This window comes from Camelus ferus, chromosome 23 (assembly GCF_009834535.1).
Source record: "Camelus ferus isolate YT-003-E chromosome 23, BCGSAC_Cfer_1.0, whole genome shotgun sequence".
In the NCBI taxonomy this organism is placed as follows: Eukaryota; Metazoa; Chordata; class Mammalia; order Artiodactyla; family Camelidae; genus Camelus; species Camelus ferus.
The window spans coordinates 19,270,936-19,298,854 of record NC_045718.1 but is presented as its reverse complement, the minus strand read 5'-3'; the positions used below and the strand labels follow the sequence as shown (position 1 = coordinate 19,298,854).

Here is a 27,919-nt window from a genome sequence, read left to right as displayed (position 1 = left end):
TTCCCATTTGACAAGTGAGGAAACCAAGGCACAGAAGGCTGAGTAGCTCCCCGCCAGGCCACGGATGTGGCAGGCAGGGCAGAGCAGGACCTCAAATCCACATCCATCTGGTACAGGCATTAGGAGGATGGACCCTGGGGCGGACTGCCTGGGCTCCAATGTCACTTGGGTCACTAGGTGCCTGGCCCACTGTGAGCGCCCAGCAGCTCCTGCCGTCGCCAGGTCCTCCCCGACCCCAAGCTCTCCGGGCGTTTTCCACTCCACACAGGCTCAGAAGTCCCTGAGCTGCTTCTGACTTAGAGAAGAACCAAATGAAGCCTCATAGAGAAAAATATGTCCATTTTATTCAGCACAACACTAAGCATGAAGGTGGAGGGAGCAGGGGTTTGGGCAAGAAAACTGGGGAAAGACAAGAACCATGTGCCTGATTTTCAGGGAGAACAGGGAGTGGAAGCAGGATTAGAATTACTGGCTGAAATGAACAGTCGGCTTCCCATTGTCCCTTCACTGAGTGTGTGCGTGGAGGGCATCTGGCCAGGATAACCATTCCTTACGGGACCTCGTCGTGGGTTTCCTTTCTTTTCATCTTGGACGGGGGCAGGGAGGGAGGCGGGTCAGCAGTGTGTGGGAGAAGGCTGGCCGGGTTGGGAGCTCATCCTGGAGTTGGGATTTGAACTTGGAGAGCTCATAGGCAGACCACGAAGCTGCCTGGCCTTCATGCAGGTGGGCAGGTCATTCTGGCCATGGGGTCAGAGGCCGGAGAGTCAGGAGGGAGGTGCACTGAGCGGGGAGTCTGGGTAGATAGATGCTCTGTATGGCTTTGCTCGGAGAAGGTGACACAGCCTGGCCAGCCCATTAAGCTTTTCACGACAAACGACACAGATCTGGGCAAGAGCTACCTAGACACACTGCACAGAGCCACAGCACGTAGGGGAGGGGGCACAGAGCCGGCAGGCCAGGGGGACCTGGGAGCTGGGATGCCGCTCCTCCTGCCCACAGCTTCAGCGAGGCCGCCACGCCGCTGCGGGGCGCTCACTCTCCGGCTGTCAGTGAGGGTCTGCTGCTTCTGATCAGCCCCTGCTTGGCTTGCTCCCCCTTCCTCCCGCTGCAGGGTAGACTCCAGGTTTGGAATGGCGGAGCTGAGCATCTCTCCTGCCGAGGGAAGGGGGTTCAGGGTGGGGGTGGGGCTGCAGCCTCTGGACCCCATCCTTGAGACTCTGGGACGGGCCTTTCCTTCTGAAACGGACGCTCCGCCCCCACCCCGGCCCTCCTGCCTCCAGTCTGCTCACCTGAAAATTGCGGTGACACAGGCATGGGTGCCGGGGATCACATAATGAGACAGACTCCGGCCTGCCCCACCCGGCAGTGGGAGCTGCCGCCTGCTTTCACTGGCACCATGACCTCTGATTTGAAGTTCCTGGAAAGGAAGCGAGCAGCAGGCTCTGGAGCTTTTGAGGGAGGAAGAGCCAGGACAGTTTCCTGCGCCTGCATCCGCTCAGCCCCGCCCCCTCCTTTATGAGCTTCAGAAAGTGGAGCCCTAAAAGCGAGGATGGATGAGACATCCAAGCCCCCCCGCTCCCCCTACAAACACAGAAGCCCTGGAAACTTGAGGAATCTATGCTCACCATTCACACATAACGTTTTCTGCAGGTGTTTATAATCCCTGTTGCTTCACTAAACCTTTACAGGACCTCTGTGAGGCAGGCTGAGCAGGTGCGTATAATCTCATCAACCCATTTTACAGATGAGCAAATGAAAAACAGAGATATAGATTGAAAAGACAGTGGCCACACAGCTGGTGAGGGGTGTGGACAGGACTGGAAGCATTTCCCTTTACCCCCTACCCCCAACCAGAGCCCTTACACACTACAGAGCTGCCTCTGAGGGGTAGAGGCCCTTTGGTTAATTTCTTTCAGCTCCATTGCCTGAGTTCTTGCAGACCCAGGCTGAGCAGGGCCAGGCCTCAGGCTTTGGCTGAAAAATACATACTGTTTTTTGTTGGCCTTTTTGAGGAGTGTGGGCTCGGAGCAGTAGGAGGACTTCCCTTTGGTCCCGATGCTCAGGCAGCTGGAACAGCAGCCACAGGGCCCGATGGCCAGGGGCCCCTGCTGCATGGGCACCAGGCTGCTGCTGATGCGGAGCGAGCCATTGACCAGGCAGTTGAGGGACCTGCCCCCTGGGGCAGCGGGCCGGGGGCCGTGCTGGCAGGGCAGGCGGGGCAGGGCGGGGAGCCCCACGCTCTGGTCCAGGGCAGGTGCCGCGGTGACGGTGATCTCCGGGGAGCTGGGCCTCAAGGCTTCGGAGGCCGGCAGGCTGGGCTGCCTGTTCCCCACCTCCGGGCGGACCCCCGGGCTGTGCTGGTTCATGTGCAGCTTCCTCATGTGGTGCACCACGGCCGCCGCATTGAAGGCTTGCTAAGGAGACACGAACCAGCCTCTGCCTGTCTGCATCCTCGGAGGGCCCAGCGCATCCTCTGGCTTGCCCTCTGCCCTGTGGCCTCTTGAAACCCATGTGCCCTCTTCTCAGTTCAAAGAGGTCCTGACAGCTTCAGTGTCTGCCAGGAAGCTCCAAGGAAGGCCCCTATCCCACCTGCCCCTGCCCAGCCTCCAGGGCCCAGACAGCCTGCCCACCTCCTGGAGAGGACCACCTACCCTCCACTTGCTCTTGGCGAAGTTCTTCTGGATCTGGAGGCTGACTGATGGGTAGATGTCCCGGTGGAGGGCTGTGTTGCCGTTAATCCTGTGGGCACAGAGGGGACACTGGGCTGGTGGTGACTCCAGGGAGTCGGCCAGGCGTTGGGCATGGGGCTGTGGATATGGGTCCAGGTAGAGCTGAATGGAGCCCCCAGGGGAGGGCAGCCCTTAGCAGGGAAGGGCTGGGACCAGGGCTCCTCTTTCCCTGGGGCAGGTCACTTGGGGCCTATGCTTCGGCAAAACGAAAACCTTACTTCAGAGCAGGATCAGCAGCCTATGGCCTGTACTCACTGCCTGTTTTCACCCTGGGACACAGACACACCCACCCCTTCAGGTGTGGGCTCTGTGGCTTCCCTGCTGCACCGGCCGCTTGAGCAGTTGCCCTAGAGAACATATGACCAGTAAAGCCTCAAATATTTCCTACCTGGCCTTTTACAGAAGGAAAGTTTACTGACCCCCATGTCAGAGGGCATTTGGGTGATCACCATCCTTTGGCTCAAAACTTTGCCCGGAATTCACCTCCTCCTGAAAACCCTCATCGGTGAGGCCACCCAACACAGGCTGCCCTCTTCCTGTCCCCTTAGCCTCTTACCCACCTACCTCTAAGTGTCCCTCAGACACCTGCCATGAACATAGTACTTCCTAGGTACTGAGGGACCCAGAGAAGTAACAGGCATGGCCCTGATCACGAGGGCCTAACAGTATAGGTCTGGAACCTTGTTTCATGCCATGAACTAGAGTAATTCACGGTGAGCAGTGCAATTGACATGGAGGGGTGGGGAGGTCTGTCTGGAATGCAAGAGCCAGGGCTTCTGAGAAGGGCAGAACCTGCTCAGGATCCACATCCAAGGTAAGGGGCAGGCCATTCTAGGTGGTGACAATGCCTGGAGCCAAGGTGTGATGAGGAAAGAGCTTGGCATAGGAGGCGGGGGAGGGCCGGGAGAGAACTGTAGCCCTTAGGCCTTCTGGGACAGAGAAGGTGTGCTGGGAACCCTGAGCAATGGCATTGGAGTAACAGATCAGGCCAGTTTAGGGAAACCCTAGGCCTGCTGTGGTGGGAACTGGGGAGCTTGTAAATTCTTGAGCAGGGGTGTAGCCTGAGGAAAAGGAAGTGTTTCAAGATTTTATGTACCTGCTTTACCAATTGGTTGCTTTGTGCTTGTTCTCAAAGCACCTTGCATGGAAGAGGCTTTGACCCTAGAGTAAAATAATGCCCCTAAGGACAGAGCAAAGCTGCCTGTCTCGCTGCATCTGCCTCCTCAACTGATGACCCAGCTGCCGGCATGGGCCAGAACCCACGTAATTCAATGCTGTTTGCATCTCTAACTGGACCTGGTGAGCACGTCTGTGCCCCCTGGATGCCTCTTCAGGAAACAGCTCAGACGCTGGGGAAACACACTGTGAACAAGTCAGCGTGGTACCTGGGGAGCCACAGGCTGGGGTCTAGGGCCCGCCCAGTTCCGCACTCACCAGGGGTGCCTCAAGGCCTTCTCACAGGTGTACCGCTCATTCGGGTCCTTCTCCAGCAAGTGACAAATAAAATCCTTGGCTAAGGGGGACAAAGCAAAGACACAGCAGCTAAGGACCAGGTTTCATGACATGGAAATTCACTTCCAGGCTGGTGGGTGGCAGCAAAAGCATCTTTAGCTAATCTTCCAAAGAGGCAATTTTAAGTCTTGAAAGAGAAAAAAAAAAAAAAAATCCAAACCACGTAACAGCTACCCACCACAAAGCACCAGAGAGGCTCTGGGCAGCCTCACCCACACAGCATCACAGATAAGCTCTTGTCACGAGGCGCCGATGTGCCTGAGGCCCCGCGGGTGCCCGTTTGCACCTTCAGGGCCAGCACCTCCATGGGTGAGCGCTGGCTTCTCCCAGCGCTGATCTCCATCTCGGTTCATCCAGACCCGACAGCATGTAATGAATGCTGGCCTTCCCACACACAGACATCGCACGCTCTTGGTCTTTGGATGAAAAAGGCAAAACTTGGCCTTGGGTCGCCACTCCTGCCTGGAACACGCCCCTGTGGCTGGCTCTGCCCTTCCGGCCCCTCATCTGAACTACCTCCCTTGCTTTTACCGGGCACACTGTGGTTTTGTCTCCGGGAAAACAAAAGCACGAACCTTAGATACAAACCATTTACTTGGCCTTTGAACCAGACGAAGATTTCTCCAACTTTCCCTGGCAAACCTGTTCGCTAAGGTTCCCCGGGGACTTTCAAGAGCCAGGGCTGTCATCCTTTATTGAGCTCGTTTCCCTGGGCAGCCTTTGCCTGGAGCCTGTTATTTTGTCCTTCACGTGCACCAGTCTTACCTGACTCAGAAATGTCATCCCAGAATGGAGACTCAAACTCGTAGTAGCCCTCCTTGATCTTCTCAAAAAGCTTAGACTCAGTTTCTTCATAGAAAGGGGGATACCCACACAGCCTGCAGAGGGACAGGAAGGAGGTATGCCGCTGAAGAAGCCCACCTTCCCTGGGCCAGCCTCTCCCCTCTGTCCAACCTCACGCTATGTCCACGGCCAGGCAACAAGGGGCCCAGAGCAGCAGCGTGACCGGGACACGGATCTGCCTCTGATTCAGGAAAGATGCAGTTTCCATCAAGTGTTTCTGCAGAAGCCTGCTTGGACCAGGCAGCCCTGAAAGGCCGCTTTGCACATGATCTCCCCTAAGCCCTCGCTGCTTCTCCATGTACCTCCCCCGACTCCTGGATGATGCATAAAACTTCTTTAAGAAGGATGGTAGAACGTCCACTTGAATGTAAGTTTCCAGAGGAATTTTTTAGGCTCTTTTGTTTATCATTTTTTAAGTACCTAAACCACTGACTGGCACAGAGTGGACAGTGAATATATGTTGAGTAGATGAAGACAATAGTTATAAAACACAAGTTGAAGAAATAGGGAAATGAACTAAGGAGTCAATGAAGAATCCCAAGTTACTTTCCTAAGAGCGAAGTTTGCTCTAGGTGGGAAGGGCTGCTGGGGAAGGGGTGGTGAGCGGGTTTGGAAGGAAGACGCTGGGAACATGCGGAGAGGAGCGGGGACCAGGTTCATCCAGACCATCATTCTGCCTCGGGCTGACGTTGCCAGGAGAGAAATCTGAGATGTGAACATCCTACCCACTTGGCTTCCAAGCTTGGCTTGGCCTCTGCCCCTTGCACTGCTCACTCCACAGAGTGGGACTCAGTACATTTATATCCAGCACATGGGGGTGGGGGTGCAGGAAGAAAGTGTCGTGCGGCTGAGCAGTGGGTTCACACTGAGCTCTGTTTTTATAACCTGGTAGAGATCAAGATAAGAACATTTGGTGCTGTGTGTATGAGTAAGTGTGCGTGTGCGTGTGCGTGTGCGTGTGCACGTGTACCGGCACATGCTTTGGAGGTGGATGCTGCTTGAGGAGCTGAGACAGAGAAGGGAGAAGAAAGGGTGAGCAGGCTCTGAGATTTCTCAGGAACTGAGCCAGTGCCAGCTTCTACTCACAATATGTAAGTGATGACGCCGATGGACCAGCAATCCACAGCCTTGCTGTAGGGCTTCTGGGCCAACACTTCTGGAGCTGCAGCAAACCAAAGGCAGAGTCAGGGCTGGGGGCAAGAGGAGAGGGCTGAGGGTGAGGGCCAAAGGTTAGGATGAGGCTGAAACTCATGCAGGGCAGGGACTGGGTTTCTCCCAGCAGACTATATCTTCCTCCATCAGACTGCAAGTTCCTCCATGAGAGGGCCTAGGACTCCTTCATCAGACGGGGTTCTCCAGGGCTATGTTTCCCCCATTAGACTGAGTACTCTCTGGAGGCAGGGCCTGTGTCTCCCCTCTCAGATGGGGGCCCCCAGGGCAAGGACTGTGTGTCTCCTTTCAGCCGGGGACCTCTCTCCCACTGGACTGGGATGTCCTTGAAGGCAGACGTTTCATTAATTGAGGCACTTGCAAAGGGCAGGCAGTAGCTGCCCCATCAGCTCTGTTACCTTCTGAGGGCAGAGCTTAGTCTGGCCCATCGGATCAAGAGCTCTGTGAGGGAACGAGCCACCTCTTCCTCTGACTGGTTGCTCTGGGGCAGTAGAGAGCTGCCTTCTGTATGTATCCCAGATATTAGGGGTTTGTATCCAGCGGGATTCAATGCCTGCTGGTAAGTGACCAGCTTCTCCTTTGGGGAGAGAGGAGAGTCCCTCCGCTGGGTCAGGGTTCTGCCTCCCACTCCCAGCCCTCACCTGGTGATGAGTGGCTACGAGGGAAGGGGCAGCAGTGGATGCTCCGAGTTTTGACTTTCTCCGTCCTTGGACCCCAGGAATTCTCCCTCCTGGTACCCTGCCCACTTTCACCTTTCTGGGGGCTCTGGAAGCCTACAGGGCTGTTGGGTAGGAGGCTCCACCTCTGCCAGTTTCCTAGGGCATTTCCTTGGTATATATTTGGGGCCTATGACTGAGTTCTTCAGATCCAGTCTCAACACTATGCCTCCAGGGTATCAACAATTAGGGGGTGGGGGGCTAAAGTCTCCTCCGGACTGGGAGAAAGGAGAAGGGGCTAGTGGGCAACCGCTCAGCAATCTACTGATCTCTGGAATTGTGATCTTGTTTCTGCCCCTGGTCTGGCTGGAAAGACAAAGGCTGGAGGTCTATCTGCAAAAGTGAGAGCCAGAGTACAGATGGGGTAAGGGGACTCAGGAGTAGAATGTCTTTAAAGATGCAGGACTTGGGAGCAGTAGGGGTTGTTCCAGATGCATTGGCTGGCCCTGAACCTCATGAGTGACTGTTCTACCAGGATCATCTCTGAAATGGAACCTGGTCTGCTCACAATAGTTCTCTGTGAGTAACATCCATGTGGTGGAATGTAGCCAACTGGTCAACCTCCCTTCCAGTCCCATACTCACCGACATAGCCTGGGGTCCCACAGGCAGTGGACATGACACCACTCTGTTCCATCTTGGAGAGACCAAAGTCTGTGATCATAATCTTAGAATTCTCTTCAGGGGTGAGGTAAAGCAGGTTTTCAGGCTATGGGAAAAAAGAAATATCAAGTAATGTTGGATATAATCACCTAAAAATGTATCTCTTTCCTTCCCCCAGTATCTGATTTCTTAGGAAGCTGCATCCTGGGCTCCTGATTTCAAGGTCAGACTCATGTCCCTCCATTCTTCCCTCCTTCCTCCTACCTGGACCTTCACCCTCTGTAATCCAGCACCTTGTGTTTTGCTTTTGGCTCTGCCTTTACTTAGCTTGATAGTTAATGTTCTAACTTACTTACAGTTATACAGTTAGCTTAGTTATAGTTAATGTACTAACCCTTCCCTCTTCTCATCCCCAATTACCCTAAGATTATTTTGTTTTCTGAGGGAAACAACCCTTAGTTTATCTTCTCTAATCTCTCTAAAGTCTGGTGCATGCCTGGTGCAACATTGCCTCTCAATAATAACTTACTAAATTTGTCCATTACTGTGGCTGGGTTCAAAAAACATGTGGATGATTTTGGTATCCTAATAGGGTGAGACCTAGTGAAAAGTTCAGGAAAAGGCTGAGGTGCAAATTAATAATGATGGTTCAGTAACTCAAAATTTGTTTTAGAATCTGAAGGTGAAAGGGGCCTTAGGGATCAGTAAGTCCAACCCTCTCGTTTTACAGAGCTTAGACTGCCCACGACCCATGCAGCTTCCTCCAAGGTCACTGCCGTTTCCCATCGAGGACCCCGCCTTGGCACCTTTAAGTCTCTGTGGACGATGCCATTCTCGTGGAGGTATTTCACTGCCGACAAGACCTGCCGGATCACCAGGCTGGCATCCTTCTCTGTGTAGACACCCCGTTCCAGAATCCGGTCAAAGAGCTCCCCACCAGAAACACTGTGGGCACAGGGACAAGTGCAGGAATTCAGTTCTTATTTCAGGCCGAAGGGACATGAATGTGTTTATTCTGGAGCCATGGGGCACAGTTGTGGCTAAACAGGCAGGTGCCCGCAGGCTGTGATTTGAGGGGTGCAGAGAGGACTAACCCAATCTCAGAATGCAGCCTTTTGGTACCTGGAATATCACTAGGGAGTTATTTCTTTGGGCCAACCATTGACCTCTCCCTGGTAACTTCCTTTAAAATGCATAATGCCTCTGGTTAGGGTTTTGCAAGAAGCCAATAATCCTTTCCTGGGGACATGTTTCTTAGCTGCCTTCTTTCCTGGCCTGGGACACAGGAAACCATGATGAAAGGGAGAGGTGAAGCTGAAATCAGACGAAGTAGGAAAGAGAAAGTGTGCAAATGAGGCTAACTATGCTCATGTCAGGATTTCTTTCCTCATTTTGGAAAGCTGAGCTGCCTAAAGCTGGCATTACGAGGTAGAGTCATAGTAGTGTTGTCAGAGTAGTGTTCTGAGGCTTAAATGGTATGGTATCTGAGGATTCAGAGGAGCTTTAAGATCAAGTCCAACACCCATCTCTCGAATGTCATCTACACTATTTTTGCCAAGTTTTCTAGTCAGTACCGGAAAATACCAGTGGCAGAGAACTCCCTCCCTCCTAAGACAGACTGTTTCATCTTTTGTCACTTTCTTAATATATATCTATATATCATGAAGGAACTCAACTTCCTGTAGTAACTGCAGGTGGCATTGGTTGTGGAAATGCACACATGACAGCACCATGCAGCAATAAGGGAGTAGAATTTCTCCAATCAAAATGCACACATCCTGCTCCTTTTGTTTCTGTGTTGAAGCTCTGGGCTCTGCTGTGGGAGCTGGAGGCCCATGAGAGAGATACTCTTTGTACACAACTCTGAATTCCTGACTCAGAGAGGCCTGGGAGTCTCTGCAGAACTTCAGTGACATCTAAACCTGCACACCTTTCTCCCTCCCCTTAGCCATCTGGGTGACTGTGTGCTAATCCTGTTGCATTGGCCTCATTAAGGTGGCACATGGTCCTTGCCCACTTGTTAGCGCTGCTCTGGGCCCCTCCAAGCTTATTTCCTTGGCTGCTTGCTACCACTATTCACTGGGCCTCCGGTGAGCCCAGGAGTTAATAGCCTGAGTTAGCTCATTACAATTTCTGTGAAATTAACCTATCGGTCAAAGACATTGCATCCAGCTACACTGAGCTTGCAGATGGATGCGTGTGTGTGTGAGTGAGTATACATGTATTTTATACACAGTAGCATCTCTGAGCCCAAGGCTGAGCCCTCAGGAGCACTGACCAGCCCTTACAGCAGCCACTCTCAGGCAGAACTCTGATGACAATGACACAGAGTCCTTTCTAATGAGGCACCGTTTCTGCCCTACGCTTGGACGCACACATACACACAATTGCAGCCTGTTGTTAATTGAACCAGAAAGAGCTCTTAGCATTTCAGAGCCTCTTGAGTTAAATCGTGCTTTGTCTTTTCAGCACCTTCCTTCCCTCACCACCGACCCAGGGGCCCCAGGGAGAGGAAGCGGGTCACCTGTCACTTACAGCTGCATGACCAGGTAGTAGTGAGTGCTGCTTTCATAGATGTCCTCCAGGGTCACAATGTTTTCATGCTTGATCCTGAGGGAAAGCAAGGGTTGTGGTGAGAGGTAGACGGTTCAGGCTGTCCAGACAAAGAAGGCAGATTCAGCCCTGCTGGACTTTTATTTCTATTAGAGACTTTTGATGACAATGTTTAGGAAGATCGGGTCCTTGTGAAGCCTTCCTAATAAGTAGGCAGTCAGGGAAGAGATTCCCCAAATGGTGTTTAATCCATATTTTGAAATGGATAATTCATCCTCTTGCCTTCAGGGAACACACATCTCATTGTTACTCCAGGAATCTCTTTAAACTTTACCAAAAGAGAATGTTAAAAGAACTGAGATTTAAAAGAACTTATATGTGGAACCTGAAAAAAAAGACAAATGAGCTTACTTACAAAACAGAAACAGACTCACAGACATAGAAATCAAACTTACAGTTACCGGAGGAGGGGGGAAGGGGATGGGAAGGGATAAATTGGGAGTTGAGATTTATAGACACTAACTACTATATATAAAATAGATAAACAACAAATTTCTTCTGTGTAGCCCAGGGAACTATATTCAGTACCTTGTAGTAACCTATAATGAAAAAGAACATGAAAACGAATATATGTATGTGTAGGTATGACTGAACTATTATGCTGTGCACCAGAAATTGACATGACACTGTAAATTGACAATACTTCAATTAAAAAAAAAAGAGCTGAGGGAGTCTAAGGGGGCATCTATCCCCAGGTTATCCCACAAAATGGGTGGAGGCCAGATCTTCAGAAAAATGGCATGAAGGAAGTGTACCACAACAGGAGGCGCTGGGTTAGCTAAGCCTCCTCTTGGGTAACAAGGAGGAAGTGTTGCAAAAGTATTGTTCCAGGATATTGTGAGAAGTAAGACAGAAGCTTGTTGTGAGGGTCACTTCTGTGGGATGCCTGAGATCAGTGACTCTTGCGCAGAGGCTATTTTGTCTCTCAGGGGACATATGACAATATCTAGAGACACTTCTGATGGTCACAACCAGGGAGGGGAGACATGCTACTGGCATTTAGTGGGTAGAGGCAGAAATGTTGCTGAAGATCCTACAATGCTCAGGAGAGCCCTCAACACAACAAAGAATTCTCTGGTCTAAAATGTAGGGGGATGGAGGAAGGTATAGCTCAGTGGTAGAGTGCATGCATAGCATGCAGAAGGTCCTGGGTTCAATCCCCAGTACCTCCATTTAAAAAAAAAAATGTCAATAGCACTGAGGTCGAGAAACCGCACCCTGGATTACCTTTGTCTGGGGTTACTCCGAGGCTGAGGCCAGCAGAATAATCATATGAGCTGACGGGCTTGGCTTTCCGGACAGCAATCCTATGCATGCCCTAGCAGGAGGAAGCTTCTTGGAAGTTTCACTCGTGGGCATGCAGCACAGGGGTTCACCACTTAGACTCGGAGTCAGTTGGGACTGAGTTCAGATGGGACTCAGGCACTTACTAATTGGGTAACCCGGGCTGGCTTCCTCAAATCTCCTAAGCCTCACTTAGAGTCTGTAAATCTCTCTCACAGAATGTTATCAGGATTAAAGGAGATAATGCACATAAAATGCTTAGTACAGTGTCCGGGGAAAGTAAACACAATCAACAGTAGCTAGCATCTTTAAGATATTTTAAAAAATACAGACCCCAAGCAGTGATTATCTGATGGATTCAACTACACTGATAAGCTGTAATGCTAACAGGAATTTTTCTGTGATTTAATCACCAAACAGATATTTATTGAGTGTCTATGCTGTTAGGGATCGGTGATGCAATGCAGTGATAAGAAAGACCAACCTAGTCCTGGCTCTCAGTGAGTTTACAGTCTCTCTCTGCCCTAATCTCCCTGGATCCCAGACCTACATCCCCAACATCCTACCAGACGCCTCTAGGTAGAGATAGGTAGATATGTATATTGAATATGTTACAACCAATCTCTATTTCCTCTAAGCCTACACATCCTTTCTGTACACCATCACAAGCAATGATACTACTGTTTACAGAACTGATCAACCTCAGGGTCTTTTTTATGCTTTTCTCTTTTACACTCTTACCAGCCAACCCCAAACCTAATCACTTCTTTTTCTGAAATAACTCTTGAATCCAGCCTAGCTGCCACCACATGATCTTGCCACTACCTTCACTCACCTCCTTATCCTTGCCTCGATTATTGAGAAAGTCTTGTAATTGGTCTACTGTCTTCCAGGCTCACATCCTCCAATCCATCCTTCACCATGTTTGAAACTGTTGGCTCTAAAGTATAAGTCTGATCGTGGGAATTTTTACTTAAAATTCTTTGATGAGTTTGCTCTGCCCACAGAAAGAAGTCAACACTGTCTATCATGGCATCCAAGACCCTTTATTATCAGGTCCCACTTGGCCATTTTAGTTTCATCTCCTGTCCCTTGATGGCACTCACTCTAAGTTCAGGGGCTTCCAATGGTCACTCTTCCCTAACATCGCTTGCCCTTCCATGATTCTATAAAAGTTTATGCTACACTCAGCCTGACTCCGACCTCTACAAAATTCTACTCATCCATCAAGGTCTCTCTTCCTTGAAAATGTACCTAAAATCCACACTTGTAAAAACACATACAGGCAGCACAAATCTCTGTCTCCTCCAAGTTCTGCCTTTTGCCAGCGTGGCTCACCTCCAATGGGACTGATGTCTGTTATGGGCACCACCATCTCTGTTCACAAAAAAGTAAGCTCCTGAGGGTAAAGAATTTTGTCAGCTTCATCGTTGTGGTCCTGATGCCAGTATTAGGCATCACCAGAGGGGTTCCACAAGGATTCGTTGTATGAGTCCCTGCTGTAAACATCTGATGGTTTATTAGCGTAACTTCCATCAGGACAGCTGGGGTGCTGAAACTACACTTGCTTTGGAACAATTTAAGGCTAAGTTTCCAAATCTTGTTCTGCATCTTTCATTACTGATTCTTCCTGGTTTTGACCCTTAGCTGATTTTCGTTCCTTTGAGCTAGTTACCCTGTGGTCTATGTGCACAACCAGCTCTGCTACCATTTGTTCACTAGTCAAATTGCTGCCAAAAGGAAAAAAAAAAAAAAAAAAAAGAAAAGAAAAGATAAGAAATCAGCCAAGACAGCTACTATCTGGCTAAACATAGCTGATGGGTCCAACTGACCTATCAGCTCAAACAAAGGGAGTAATACCTTTGGGGGTGGAAATCCTGCCCCAGTCCCTCTTGAAGGTAATATTGTCATCCCACAGTTGTCCTCGACCCGCCCTAGGACCCACTCACTTTTTCAACACAGCGATCTCATTCTCCAGGCTGCTGTCCCGGAAGGCAGGTGACTTTTTGATGCACTTCAGGGCAAAGAGCTTTCCAGTTACCCTTTGCTTCACCAGGAAAACTTCTGAGAAAGCTCCTCTGAGTAGAAGACACCAAGAGATAAAAGTTAGTACTGGCTGGCTAGAGACCAGTGCTGGAGGCAAGAGCAAAGGGGACAGGAGGGAAGGTGTGGCTGGTAATCGGTTTCATTGTCATTATGGGCATCTGATGAGCTGCATCCATGCGAGACCCTATCAGGCAAACCATCGTGTCTTTCATCCATCACGTGGGAGAGACAAGATCCTACCACAGACTCAGGGACTGGGAAGCCCGTTTCTGAGTTCCGTGATTTGGGAACAATTCCCAGAAACTCTGCTTCTATTCCAGAGATGTCTCCACTTGGCGAACCCACGAAAGAGAGGCCACTGCAGAGTTGATTTACTTTGCTTCTCCCAACGTGGTGCAGCGTGGCACACTGCGTGGCAGCTGGAAGTAGCCCTGGAGAACAGGGCTCCGGCAGTGAGAGAGAGGGGACTTCTGTATCAGCTCTAGATGGTGATAACTGCCCCGAACCAGTGCTCAGAGGCAAGGGGGCTGAACACCCTCTCACTCAGTAGGATCTGTGAGGACAAAAGGCAGAACCCAGCAGCTCAGGGCGGGCTGTCTGAAGATGGAGAGAATGGAACCCAATGGGAATACAGGGTAGGATTCCAAACTGTAGGATTCTTGGTTTGAAGGGGATCCTCTGGAGACCAGGTCATCAGAATGGCAGTTAGATAGCAGAGGACGCTGGAGCCTGGTTGCCCACGTTATAACCTCAGCTTTTTAGGTAACAAGACACTTGACTTCTATATACCCAGTTTCTTTATCTGAAAAGTGGGAATGTCAGTAGTATCTGATCCATACAGTTGTTTAGGAGAGGACATGAGTCAATTTATATACGAAGTGCATAAAAGCGTTTTTGACATCTAGTAGACTATACGTGCTAGATCCGATCAATGTTATTATTACTATCGTTATATGAATACCCTTAGGGAGAACATCTGGCAGTAACAAGAGGAGACAGAGCTTGAGTGAGGAAATAGCGGCACCATCCTCCTCCCTGCCAGCTGGGTTTTCTAGTGTGGAGGCCCGACAGCAATCAAGCCTGTGTAAGGACTTCCAGAATCTGCATGAGAAAATGCTTGGTGCTTCCTGTGTCTGAGTTTCCTGTTTTCCCAGCTGCACTGGGAACTGAGTTAATCAGAGACTTCAGAGCTTGCTCCATTCATTCATTCACTCACTCATCCCTCCAATCAAGATTTATTGAGCACCTACTGAGTCTTAGACACTGGAGAGAAAGAGGTAAGTGTTTCTGCTCCTAAGGAGCCTGCAGACTTAGTGGACAAGAGAGCAATTAACGTGCGCTTTGAAAAATGTTATTCGGCATTCAGCAAGCACCTGTTGGGCTGACAGAGCCTCTCTGTGTTAGGTACTGGGATTAGGGTTGGTCTAGTTTAGACTCTAGTGTGAGAGACAGACACACACAGATCAGCAGGAAGGCTTATGGGACCACAGAAAACAGACACTTAAGACAGGGCCTCTGCCATGCTCGGGCAGGTTACACACTGCGTGGTTCCAGGAGATGCCCATCCCCTCGGAGTCTGTATGTTTCCATACTTGTTATAATATCTTTCCTTTACACAGCAAGCTAGAGAAAAGGGTGCTTTTCCTCATGTATACAATGACCACTTGGGATGGCTGAGAAGCACATCATTCACGGATCTCCAACTTAAGAACACGCTGAACTCAGTTTTAAGGGATGAATGAGAGTTAGCCCAGTGAAAAAACAAGTTGGAAGTGGTGCTGCAGGTTGGGGTGGGGCAGAAGCTTGAGAAAAAGCTTGGAGGCGTGGAACAGCAGGTAGGGATGGGGCTGCTGCGGGCAGTCTGGCACCTGCTGTGAGGCAGGGAATGAGGGGAGGCAAAGTGGACCAGCACCAGGTCCTCTGCCTAGCTGCGTATGGAAAGTGCTCAAGTGTCTGTGTGATGGATGGATGGATGGACGGACGGATGGTTGGAATGGGCTGTCTGTTCTACTCATCTTTTTTTTTTTTTTTAATTTTTTTAGGGTAGAGAGGTAGTAAGGTTTATTTATATTCATTTATTTATTTTTAATGGAGGTACTGGGGATTGAACCCAGGACCTCGTGCGTCCTTAGCACGCACGCTACCACTGAGCTATACCCTCCCGCCGACTACTCTTCTTTAGACCCCGCTTTCCTTGCCTTAAAATGAGTTGAACCACTTGACCTTAGCGATTCCTTCCACTTGTGACTTTCTAGGATCCCCCCTTCAGAGTTTTCCCTTTCACCTGTATCTTTCGAACCACACATAGATGGTCCCCTGATTTCAGAGCTGACACCCACTCTGGGCTCACTTGTAAAATGAGATCAAGCTCAGACCTTCCTGGGGGATGGTTTACGCTGCAGCGTGTGGCGCTGTCCTGCCTCAGGCTGCCTTCTGCATTGTGTGTGTGTGTGCGTGTGTGTGTGTGTGTGTGTGTGTGTGTGTTTGGGGTGTGTGGCAGGAGCACAGGAGAGGAATTGGAAGACTTAGTTGTGCCATCTGTCAGACTAGGGAGCAGCGAGCTAGTTTTGAGCAGCCAAGCTTGCTCGGGTCAGAAGGCAAGACAGGCAGAGGCCTCAGAGTCAGGGGCGCTTGCGAACTTGACTTGTGTGTCCTGCTCTGCAGAGCTCTCTGCTCTTGCTGGGAGCCTGGGTGGTAGAGGACGAGGGGGAGAACCAAGAAGCAAGTTCTTTTCCTGGGCAGTGAAAGGAGGAGGCCTGGGACTTGGGTGACGTAGCTCTGTTATGGACTAGTTTTGCCCAGTGTCCCTACAGCTGCCCAGGGCCCTGGAATTGTGGGTGGCATCTGGGCAGATTTAGCAAAAGGCTATTTTCCCTGGTAGGCTGTCCCAGAGGAGCTGAGGACTAGAGAAAACGGGCCTTTGTTAGGGGATGCTGGTGTATCCTGAACAGGGGAGGCAACTGTGTGCAACTGTCTCCTCTCCACAGCACGCCACCTGGGAAACCCTCTGGGAGTCTGCAGTCTGGGCTGCCTGTCCTCGTCCTGAGCACCACAGAGGTGCCTTCTCTCTGGCTGTGACTTGCCCCCAGTCGTGTCTGCCTGCTCCCCTCCAATCAGTGTTGGGCTGGATACATTAGAGCCACCAGAACCACTTAAAATTGATTCACGGTCTCCGGGTCCTGGCTCCTTAAATTCCGCTTTAGTAGTCCGGGACCAGAAACCTGTATTTTTCTGAAATTCCCTAGACTGAAATGATCTCAGGGAATCGTTAATTTTCTTGAGGGAGACAATGATATTGTGGATCCAGAAGAAAATGCTCTTATTCTTAGGAGATGCAAACAGAAGGATTCAAAGGCAACGTGTCATGATGTTTGCAACTTGTTTACAAATTGCTCAGCAAAGTGTGTGTGTGTAAAGCAAATACAGTGAAATGTCAATAACTGTCGAATTCAGGTGGTGGGGATATTGGTGTCCACTGCACTATGAGCGCAACTTTTCTTTACTTAAACTCTTTCCCTGCTAGAAGATAGAGGCATGAGCTCCCCAGGGGACTCTGCTGTCCCCCTAGGTTTAGAAGCTGCTTCACTGAGCTCCTTGAGGAGGGGTGTGCGCTCCAACACAAGTCTAAACAGATGGTGAATACACTCTTGTCAACCTGGGCTTCCTTCTCCCTCCTGCTCTTCATTTTTGGGATGCTTTAGCAAATCATTTCCGATTCAGTCCTGAGCATTGCCTCCCTCTCCTGCCTAACCCCCTCCCGGGCCACGCCTGTCTTGGCAAAGGCTGATGCTCTGATGCCAGGGCAGCTGCAGAGACCCTCCTGCTGTGCTGAGTGTCACCCTGGCTTGCGATGGGAGGGCTCCGAGGCCGCCGCTCAGGGCCCAGCCATCTCCTCCCCGGCTCCAGTGAGCGTGTGGGCAGCCGTCACTGCCTGAGGTCACCGCCTCCCAGCCAAGGCAGAGGGAGCTAAACTTAGCCAGAGCTGGCTAAAATGAAAGCTTGCTTGACTGGACAGCCCACTAAGGGCCCCTCACTTCCATGGCCCAATTAGCCCAGGCTAATTAGCTGACCAGCTGGGGTTCTGAGGCCCTGGGAGCCTGTGGCCCGGAACCGCTGCCAGCCTGCGTCAAAGGCTGCAGCCTCCCCCGGTGGAGAGGCCGGACTAAGGGCGAGTCAGCTCCAGACAAGATGTCTCTGCTCCTCCAGCCGTGTAATCACTGTCAAGGGGCAGGCACAGACACCCTAGAGGCTGGTAGGAGTTTGGGGTACAGTGTGATCTTATTTTCCCAACATGGTACCTAAATATGGAGCAGAGAGGATGCCAGTGGTGGGAGCTGATTCAGGTGTGGGTAACCCATCAGCCCTAGAAGCGCCTTCTTCCAGTCAAGTCTATAGCAGACAGTGGGTTTGACCTGTTCACTGCAACATTAGGGCTGGGGGATGAGGAAGCTGGGTGAGGGGGCCCAGGGAGATTCTGGGGTCAGTGAGTCTCCAGAAGTGCTCCAGAACTCCTCTTTCCTGTGACCAGGGCAAGGATCACAAGTTGTCACAGATCTGGAAGCAGGGCAGGATCTCCGGAGGGTGAGGAGGTAGAACCTGGGTGTCAGGGCTGGATGGTCCTCTGTGTTACCCGGGGTGCTTCCCTATTTGACCTCCCCAGGCCCCTCAGAGCTACTGAGCTGGTGTTACCACAGACTCAGTCCTGGTTTATCATTCCCCACTGGCCCAGGACCACTCTTTTCCAGCTCCCCACGGCTGGCAGCCCAGCCGCCCCATCTCCGCCCAGGACTCACGAGCCCAGCACTTCCATGAAGATGAACGTTTTCCGGATGTTGGTGGTCTGTTTCTTCCAGGAGCTGCAGTCATCTTCTTCCTTCCGACCCATCGCCTCCAGAGTTGAAGCTTCTGGGGATGCTGTGTTTGAGGAAGGGAAGAAAGGGTCTGATCAGCTAATTTCTCAAATAGGAGGAGAACAAGTTGTAAAAAGAGTCTAAGATACTCACATCATTCATGTAAAGCTAGAAGGAAGAATTAGGAGCAAAACCTGGATAACTGGCAAAAATCAGGCTTATTCTATCCATTTGCTCTTTAAATGAATAACAAATTTTACTACTATGTGCCCATTGTGCCTGTCCTGTGCTTCTGGAGTTTAGAGTCTAGGAGTTGAAACTCCAGTTTGTACAAATGCATTTAAGGACAATAACGCACACATGTGTAGATTGACATGGACTATCCACCTTGAGGGGATCTGAGCTGTTTCTTGTGAGACCAAGTGATCACCAAGGTATTTATTCAGACTACTGAGTCACCAGACTTCTTCCTGTGGTCACAGCTCGGCTGCCTCCCCCTGTCATTACTATTAACTTCTCTCCTACCTGTGATGGGTTAAAGGAATGAATATTAGATGAATGAGCGCTGTGTTTCCTCGTAACTCCCACAACATTTAGCAGAGTGCTAGAAAAATAGTTATTTGTTAAAATCTGAATTGGGCCGGGGAGGGTACAGCTCAAAGTGCTAGAGTGCATGCTTTGCATGTACGAGATTCTGAGTTCGATCCCCAATACCGTGTCTAAAAAAATAAATAAATAAACCTAATTACTTCCCTCCCCCCTTCCCCCACCAAAAAAAAAAAAAAAAAATCTGAATTGGAATGTGTCCTGACTTTATATGAGTTCTGGAGTCACTATCTTCGTTCAACAGTCAAGACCCACGACGTGCCAGGGGCTGAATATGCACTGGTGACTGTATCCCTGTAAGTAGCACCTGCAGTAAACCCTCCCCGTTGAGCAATGTCTATCATTGGTTGCCAGCTGGGACCCTGGCTGATGTAATAAGAAATGGAGACCCAGAGAAGCGGTCTTAGCTTCTAGTGAGGCAGTTAGAGCAGATCTCACATCTTTCATAAGGATGATTCAGAATGATTATCTGAAGATCAGATCATCTAGCCAAGGTTATAGAGCTAATCACTTGCATTCTAGATTTCTTCTTCAAGATTTGGAATAGAAGCTATGTACCCCCCCACTGCATCACACTGGATTCCAGCCCCCTGCCCGTCTCGGTCTAGTGTCTTATTTAGCATTTTTCAATGCACTTTAAGACAAATGAGTTCCCGTGATATTTCATCGAAAGGTAAAGTTGCTGATGGTACTCAGTGTATAACCCAGTGGTCAGATGGACCACACAGGTGATGACCCTGCCTTCCTGGGGCCGGCAGCCCGGAGGAGCCAGGCAACGAGCAAGAAAGCTAACAGGTGTATAGTGACGAAGGGTGGTTAAACCACGAAAGAGCAAAACCTGAGCTTGTAAGACAATCAGGGAGGGTCTTCCTTAGAAAGAAGGGTGAGCCTCTCTGACCAGGTCACATTTAGCTGAGATGGGAAGTTGGTGAAGAAGCCAGTTAAGCATAGAGCATGTGAAGCGGCATTTTGGCAGAAGGGATAAAATATAAAAGTGCAGAGGGGGCAAGAGACTGAAGGGACAGTGCGGCTGGAACAGGCTGAGCTCTGTTACGTTAAACTGATGTATTTTCATTCCTGGTAACCCCCACCCGGAAGATACATGTCATAAGACAGGTTCTGTGGTCGAGAGGGAAACCTTTTCTACTGTTAAGTCCCAGTTGTGAGGGGACTTGAGACCCTAGGAATAAGAAGGTGACACAAGGAAGGAGAGAGGTGTGGAAAAACTGACACTTTTGGCCCAAGTGGACCCTGAGAAGGAGATGGAGAGACAGAGGGTGTGGCTGTCAGAAGCACACATCTTTGCTTTCACCCTCTCAGGGTAAACGTCCATCCAGGAGTGGGGGAGATCGGTGACAGCAATGGGTGGGCTTGGGTGGGCTCCCCAGGACCCTGCTGGTCGGAGACTATAAGCCCAGGAGAAATTCTGACCACAACCACATTTAACAGGTGGCAAGTCATCATGGGGCAGGCCGAGAGGGGGAAGATGGGTGAGATGGTGTCACGACCTGCAGGGACTCTAGAAGTTCCCCAGGGCCCGTGGGGCTGGAGCCAGCCTGTACCGGCTCATGATGACTGACCGTATTTATTTCTTCCATCTCCATGCTTGGTGGCCTCATGTTGTTAGCTTGGAAAGGACCACAGTGGGAGTATCTACACCATGGAAACAGGGAAAGGCTACCATCTGGGCTCCTCCCACCCCTACCCCCACCCTCCAAGAGCCAGACCTTAAGCATTTATCAGCTCCCCTCTGCCCTCCGCCCTGGTGAGGGGATACAGAGTGGCTAGTGGACCTGTACTGGGGTCCGGGAGAAGAGATGGTTACAATCAGGTCTTCTCAGGTGGGATCAAGTGTCTGGGATCAGGCTTTTAGTGGAAGGTGTCAGCATAATGCCCCAGGGGCCAGAAGGGACCAGGCACACTTCGGGCATCACTAGTCCGCCTCTGCTGAGCTCCCAGAGAACTGGGGCCTGAAGTCGCTGATAAGCCTGGGGCCCCTTTCTCCCATGCCACAGCCAGGTCCGGTAAGTACCTCATGACAGAAAAGGTCACCTTGAAATAGAACAGGAAGCAGAAAAGCCATATCAAGTCTCTGTGTTTTCCTGGAGGACACTGGGTCTGCTAAATGAGACTCTATTAAACCTGAGAAACTGTAATGGGTAAGTTCAAATATAAAGTTCCCTGTCGCCCTTTTTGCTGCCTGGTAGGGTGGGAGTTCACAGGAAAGATTTTATAGGAAATAAAGAAGGTACCTTTTCTTTGCACATTTTAGTCTAGCGTGCAAATGGGCAGCCTGGCTATGTAATGATTGGTGCCTATTATAAAAAACACATGTAGGAAATGTTAAGAATTCCTTTGCATTTGATACAGCCGAATACAGAGCTGGTATAACCGTGTATCTTCAGGCGCATGTACTGATTTCTTCCCTTTGACAGGGTGGCAGCCCTGAGGGACCACAGCAGTTCAGGGGCCAGGCACTGACCAGAGGAGCACTCACCAGCAATGCAGTGGTGGGCTGACCATGGACTTGAAGGGCCCAGCTACAAAGTGGAGACCAGTGAGCCCCGACTGGCAGAGATTGCTTTGGGCAAGAAGAGAGGGCTATCTTTAGCCAGACACCATTCTGCAGGCTCTTAACCTCAAATCCAGCAGCTTCCACTTGATCAGAGTGGTTGGCATCTGGGCTTGTACCAAATGCTTCTTATGGTAGGAGCACGCCACAGCTGAGAAGGAGGTAAGGGGCATGAGGGCAAAGGGTTGGAGGTTAAAAGGAACCAATAACAGGGTTCGTTTGTGTGACTCCCTCTCTGTCTCTCCCCTCCATAGAACAGAAGGGCTGGAGATGCTGCCTTTCCAGGTAAGGAGCCAATCGAGAGCCTTCTTTCCAGCTCTGGCCCATCAGCTGGACGTGCGTCACTCCCCCTTCTGGAGCCCCCATGGAAGGACGGCCCGCTTTCCAGGAGGCAGCGCCACCTCATTAGCAGATCTGTACTTGCTGTTCTTTCTTCCCCACCGCTCTTAAAAAACTTAAAAACATAGTATTCTTAGCCTCAGCGAGGCTATAAGAAAACCTGTCTCTCGCCCACCCCTCCTCCCATACACTCAATCCTAACAATTTAGTTCCATCTTCAGAGCCACGTGGAAAGCTCAGGGGCCCAGATTTGAAACCCCACCTCATTCCTGCCCCTCCTTGACTGTGGAGAAACCTCAAGGCCGGGTGCCCTGCATGGTGGGGGTCCACAGTGTGCTCTGAGATGGGGCCGGGGGTGGGGTGGGGCCTGTTCGTTGCTGCCTCTTGCTTCTTTCCCTGAAAGTCCTCCCCCTCCTCTCTTGGCTTCTGTAACTGAGGCCCTTTCAGAGGAAAAGAAAACACATTCTGAGAAGGTTAGAAGTTTTCATGATTGCTCTCATTTGGTTCTAAAGTAACCCCCGCAGGGCACTGCCTTGCTCCTGGCTACTGCCAGTTGTGTGGTGTTCCGTGTGACTGATGGTCTTCTTGGACTCTGGGGAGAACACTTCAGAGCTGGGGAAGGAAAAGCTCTTCCTCAAGGGCAGGCTGCACTGCCTTGGGGTGGACGCTGCCCCTGAGTGTGGCCCTTTCTGAGCTCCTGGGAAGAGGCCGGGGACATCCAGGCTGGCTACTGACGAGGTGCTGGGCAGAAACGCTCAGGCCGCGAGCCTGCATTGTTCTCATGGAGTGTCACTGTCCTTCTCTCCTTCCCAGGCTCCATCTGGTCACAGGGGCAGCACAAGCCCCAGACAGAAGTCTAACCGCAGACGAAGTTTATCTTCAGGGCCCTCCTCATTGCCATCACCACACCCCAAAGGTACCAAGTCATCTCATGACACCTCCCTGCTCTGGATCCTCTCTCTGATTTTTTAAAAAATATATATATTTATAATACATATTATATTATATATTTTAATATATTAATGTGTGTGTGTATACACACACACACATTTAAAGGAGGTACTGGGAATTGAACCCAGGACCTCCCTCGTGCATGCCAAGCACGTGATCTACCACTGAGTATACCGACCCTGGATCTGCTCTCCGGACCCTCACTCCTGCCTGCGCTAGGTCCACATGGCCTCCTTATCCAAAGTTTTCTGTTTTGAGCCACAGCCACTTAGTTCTGCTCTGAGATGCTTTTTAAATGAATCAGTAGGGCTCATTGCTTCAAAAGGCCACCCCACCAGATGAGCTGCCCCAGAATCTCAGGGGCACCATGTTTTAATCCAGAGGCATTCAGTTCAGTCCCAGCCAACGTATGTTTCCCAAGCCCACAGTAGGTTCCTAAGCTGGACGTGAATGAACTGGAGGAGACGGAGACAGGGAAGGAAGGAATCTTGGAGCAGCACATCTGCAGGCTTCAGCCCACAGATAATGGTCCCCAGCTCTGCCTACGGGAGGAGACCTCGCCAGGGCTCTCACTTGAGGCTTCTGAGCAAGGAGGCGCAGATGACTCTGTAGCAGAGTGGACCAGGTCACAGAGCCTTCCTTCCAGGTGTATCTCTTTTACTGACCCCGGATGAATCAGCCCACCCACAGGTTGCTTTGTAGTTTACTTCCAGGGTTTTCCATGCCTTGAGAGCATGACTCGGAAAGGGGTGTGGGTCTTGGGAGGGAGGTTATCCGTTGGCTCATCTTTCTTAAGAATGTGCTCTCTACCTCCAGACTGGGGCACACAGAATCATGGCAATACAGAAGTCGTTGGTTTATCAAGGGGCTAAAAGACTAAAAGCTGGGATACTTTCTTGCCTGGGCCCCAGTTTGCTGGACTCTGGCCCATCCTGGACTGTCCATCATGTTCTGGATTGAGAGGCACACTGGAAAGAGGTCAAGTTCTGACTCTAGTCTTGACTCAGCACCAAGCAGCTGTGTAGCCCCAGGCAGATCACTCTGCCTCTCTGGGCGTCCAGTTTTCTCCTTAGTGAGAAGAGGAGAATGGACTAGATTAGGGGTCCCTGACGTTTGTGATTTAGAATATCAGTCCCCGGAGACTCCCTGTAAGCCAAGTGGATTTGCTACCCACCCCTTCTTGGAGATTCATGATCCGTTTAGCTTATTAAAGGCTCTGAGGGCTGGTAAAGACACCTGCCTGATGCTCTTTAACCTGGCGTCCCCCAGCTTTACTGGATTGTAATTGGAAATTCTTGCCTTTCACAACACCTGCTAGCATCGAGACGCTCTAGGGTTGCTCGAGCTTGCTTTGGGAAGTGGGGACCAGGCCAGCTCTGATGTTTTGTGATTGCATATTTGAGCAATCTACGAAATTTCCAGCAGCCAGCTGCCATCACTCACAGTCCTACTTCCTTCATGGTGTCACAGGCATGTGGCTGGCTCTGCGTGGGCTGTCAGAACCCATTTCTGATTCATGGGCTGCAGCTCAAGTGGATGGTCAGCTTGCCAGGGCCCAGACCCTGGACCCTGGACCCTAAAGGCTCCTAGAGACTCCTGGCTGGATGGAACCTCCAAGGAACACGGGCTCCCTCCCCAGCCTTCCCACTAGCCCTGCATCTCAAAGGCCAACTCTGCATGCCAGTTTCTGTTCATAAAATCACAGAGGAAGGTGGTTTTTTCAATTGCCTCCTGCAGTTTATTTCAGGCTCAAACCCACATTTAAGTTTAACCAAATCCCTCCTGCTGCAGCGACAAGGCAGAATCCATCTGTTGCTTAAGGTTTATCCTGTGCCTCTTATAGGGGCAATAAAGAGGAAATGAGGGGCTTCGTTGGTGGCTGAGGGGTCAACACATAAGAGTCACTGGAGAGAACAGGGCATGTTATTCTTAATGTGCTCAGTTTCCTCATTGGCTGGATGGGAATAATCACCCCTGCTCTGTTTATTTCTCGGGATTCCTGTGGGCATCCAACACATCAGTGGGCACGAAAGCATTCTGCAACCTCTTAACTAGTGTGCAGCGGGCCCACTTGACAGGCACACAGATTAAACCCTGGGGAGAGAGAGGGGAAATAAATGATTTAAACGGGGCTGAGCACAGAGCAGGAGATGTGAATCTGCTGTTCCCTCAGCTGGCCTTGACTCCCATGTGCCTTTCAGGAGTGACCCACATCTCACTGTAACTCTAAAGTGTTTGGAGATGTGATTTTCCGTCCATCATAGTCCTGAAATGCAAACCAACTACTTCATCTGGCCAAACAGGAAGACAGAATGTGTTGTAGTAGTGGAGGAAGCCCGGCCTGCACTGGGGGGTCTTTCTAAGCAGTGTTCAAGGGTCATGGGTTTAACTGTGTGTCTGCCACACGCTGCCTTTCAGCCTAACGCCCATGCAAGAGGTGTCTCTTGGATACAGGTGTGGGGCTCAGCCTACAGCACCTCCTGAAAGAGGGGGGAGTCTCCACCCGGAGTGGGGGTGGGGGTGAGGAGAAGCAGGAGGAAGGGCGAGCAGAGCTCAGGATGGCTGTGGCCAGAAAGCCTTCCCCTCCCCACCTCCCCGCTCCAGGACGAGTCATCCACAGCACGCCTGGCTGGGGCCGCCCCACCCCGCGCTGCCCATCACCAGCTTGCTTTCTCGGCAGCAGCTCAGCCCCAGCCCCCTCCCCAGTGACCATGGCAGCGGGCCTGCAGTGGTAGCCACAGCCTGTTTGCAGACAGCCACCTCCCCTCTCATTCATGCTGCAGCTCATTCATTCCACTGCCTCTGGCAGGCTGAGGCTGGGCCCCATCACCCTTAGGCACTCAATTTATTTCTGGCCGCGTGTGCACCTGTGTGAATGGGGGAGAGGGAGCCTGGGAGGCACTCTCCTTTTAGAGGAGGATTCTTTTCAGTCCCAGCCAGAATCGCTCCCAGACCTCAAGGTATTCGCTGCCCTAGACTGATCACCTGGGTGGTCACTGTGCTGGGTGCTTTACCAGCACCACCTCGTTCAATACCTTTCAAGGTAGGTATCATTAACCCTATTTTATAGTTGAGGTGCTGATGGGTAGAAATGATAAGAAAAATGCCCCAAATCAAACAGATAGTAAATGACAGAGCCAGGCATGAGCCCCAGACCATCGGACCCCAAGAGCAGTCTCCTTGTCCCCATCATGTAACCTGTTGCCTCTTTGCTGGGGGTGGCTGTCGGGATTTCACTTACCTCTGCCCTTATCCTGAGGATGCTCTCAGGTAATCCCGACAACGGACTGAATCCCCCTGGAACACATGGCTTGGCTTGAAGGATCTGGGAATGGCTGGATCCCGGGAACACTCAGCATTGAGACTGTGGCTGGACGTCTACCTCGTGCCCGAGCTGCGACTGGCTCTAGCTCAAACCTTTTCTCACTCTAACCTTGAGTTTCTTTCCCCAAGTTCTGTCCCATCTCTAAAGAGTGCTCTTATTACACGTACACCTGCCCACACCATCGCTATCTGTAGTATCATGGAAAGGTCACTGATTAGGTCAGAAGATCTGGATTCAAATGCTACTATCATCAGATGGATACCATCAGTATCCAGCTTTGCAAACCTCCTTGGGTCTTGGTGGTCTCATCTTTACTAAGTGAGAAATACTATTTGCCCCACCTGCCTGATGGGCTTGCCTGAAAGATGATTAATTACAGGCACATTAGTCACTGTAAAGTGTGGTCCCCATATCAGGCATTACTAAGCACTTCGTATTCTGGCCTTTTAGGTCTGGTCTTTGGCCCTTGTTAAGCTTGGGTCAGTAGGACCAGGGGCTGGCCTCTGTCTCCAGCTTCTAGTCTGGGAAGGATCTTCCCCTTACCCAGGACAGAACCTGCTTGACTCCCTTGACCCTTCTCAGAGATTCTCCTCCTCGGCCATTTGGCTGCAGAACAAGCGCTGCAGCCAGGCCAGCAGCGAGAGCCCTGGCAGCCACCTCCGGGAGCCTCAGGGTTAACGTTTGTGCGTCAAAGTAACGTGGAGAAAAGGGGCCACAGTGCGTATGGGGGTGGTGGTGAATCCAGACCTCCTCTTAACCATCTTTACCTGAGAACTGAACTAAGGAAGTTTAGAGACCGGAGGGAGGTAAAGGAGGGGCCTCGTGACTGACAGCAATGCCACCGCTGAGTTCTGCATCCTAACGCACCAGGGACTGGAGGGGGAGCTGGAGCCGGCTGCAGACCCTGCCAGGAGGGACTGAGCCTGGTCCGCCTTCCTGGGGTCTGCAGAGCCACAGGCCGTTTACAAACCTCCTTTTTGCCCTCTGGCTCTTCTAATCCTCCCAGCGACCTGGACAGGTCAGCAGAACCAGCGTGGGCATTGTCCCATTTGACAGATGGGGTCAGAGAGGTTAAGAGGTGAAGGTTGAGCCAGGAGGGAGGGATGCGAGCAGGCAGGAGGTCCTGACACCCTGCAGATGGACAGCCCCTCCCAGGCACAGAGCCTGGAGGACTGTCCCTAGAATGCAGCCTGCAGGCAGGCATTGCAGGAGGGGCATATACAGATATTTTGCTGCCTTTTCTCTGCTCAGAAGTGCAAAAGGTCCCCACTAGAGCCAACCCTGGAGCGATGGCTAGATGACTCCCTGCAGGGGTCCCACCCGGAGCCCCATTCAGACTTATCTTCCGAGAGACAGCTACAACTTCCCCTCTACCAGGAGAGTCAGGCAACACTGGAACTGGGGCTGAAATACCCAAGTTTTGTTTGTTTGTTTGTTTTTTTTTTTGCAAAAGTGGCTCTTCAAACCCACTGTCTAGGAGCCACACGTCTCCCACTAAGCAAGGAAATCTCCTCAAACCCAACAAAGAAGTAGGTTCCTCTTACCCAGGGACTCCGAGAGAATGGGGCTCGTGGTGCTCCCACTCCAGCTCCTACAGGTCTGTGAAGATTAGCTGCTCCAGAGCTTCAACAATAAACCGAATTAAAGGGGAGGAATGCAGGGGTTTTCTTTCCCAGGACCGTAACCAGGCAGCCTTAAAGGGGAGGAAGAGCAGCGAGGGCGGCTCACAGCTCTCCCTCCTTTCCTCCGCTTTCCTCTCCC

At 51.1% G+C, this 27,919-nt stretch overlaps 1 protein-coding gene and 1 non-coding gene across 2 annotated transcripts; both read right to left on the bottom strand.

Annotated features, from left to right (window-relative positions):
- Positions 1-322: 322 nt before the first annotated feature.
- On the bottom strand, positions 323-27,919 carry CAMK1G (calcium/calmodulin dependent protein kinase IG). The gene is made up of 13 exons (XM_032466386.1): positions 27,703-27,919; positions 18,309-18,429; positions 13,419-13,547; positions 10,108-10,182; positions 8,379-8,517; positions 7,555-7,678; positions 6,171-6,246; positions 5,007-5,119; positions 4,164-4,242; positions 2,652-2,739; positions 1,990-2,414; positions 1,290-1,417; positions 323-1,152 (listed from the first exon to the last, which is right to left on the bottom strand). The coding sequence occupies exons 2-12, from the start codon at positions 18,398-18,400 to the stop codon at positions 1,327-1,329; spliced, it is 1,431 nt and encodes a 476-aa protein (XP_032322277.1). The 5' UTR covers positions 18,401-18,429; positions 27,703-27,919; the 3' UTR covers positions 323-1,152; positions 1,290-1,326.
- Positions 15,605-15,676, bottom strand: TRNAP-AGG. The gene has a single exon. It is a non-coding gene; the product is annotated as a tRNA-Pro (tRNA).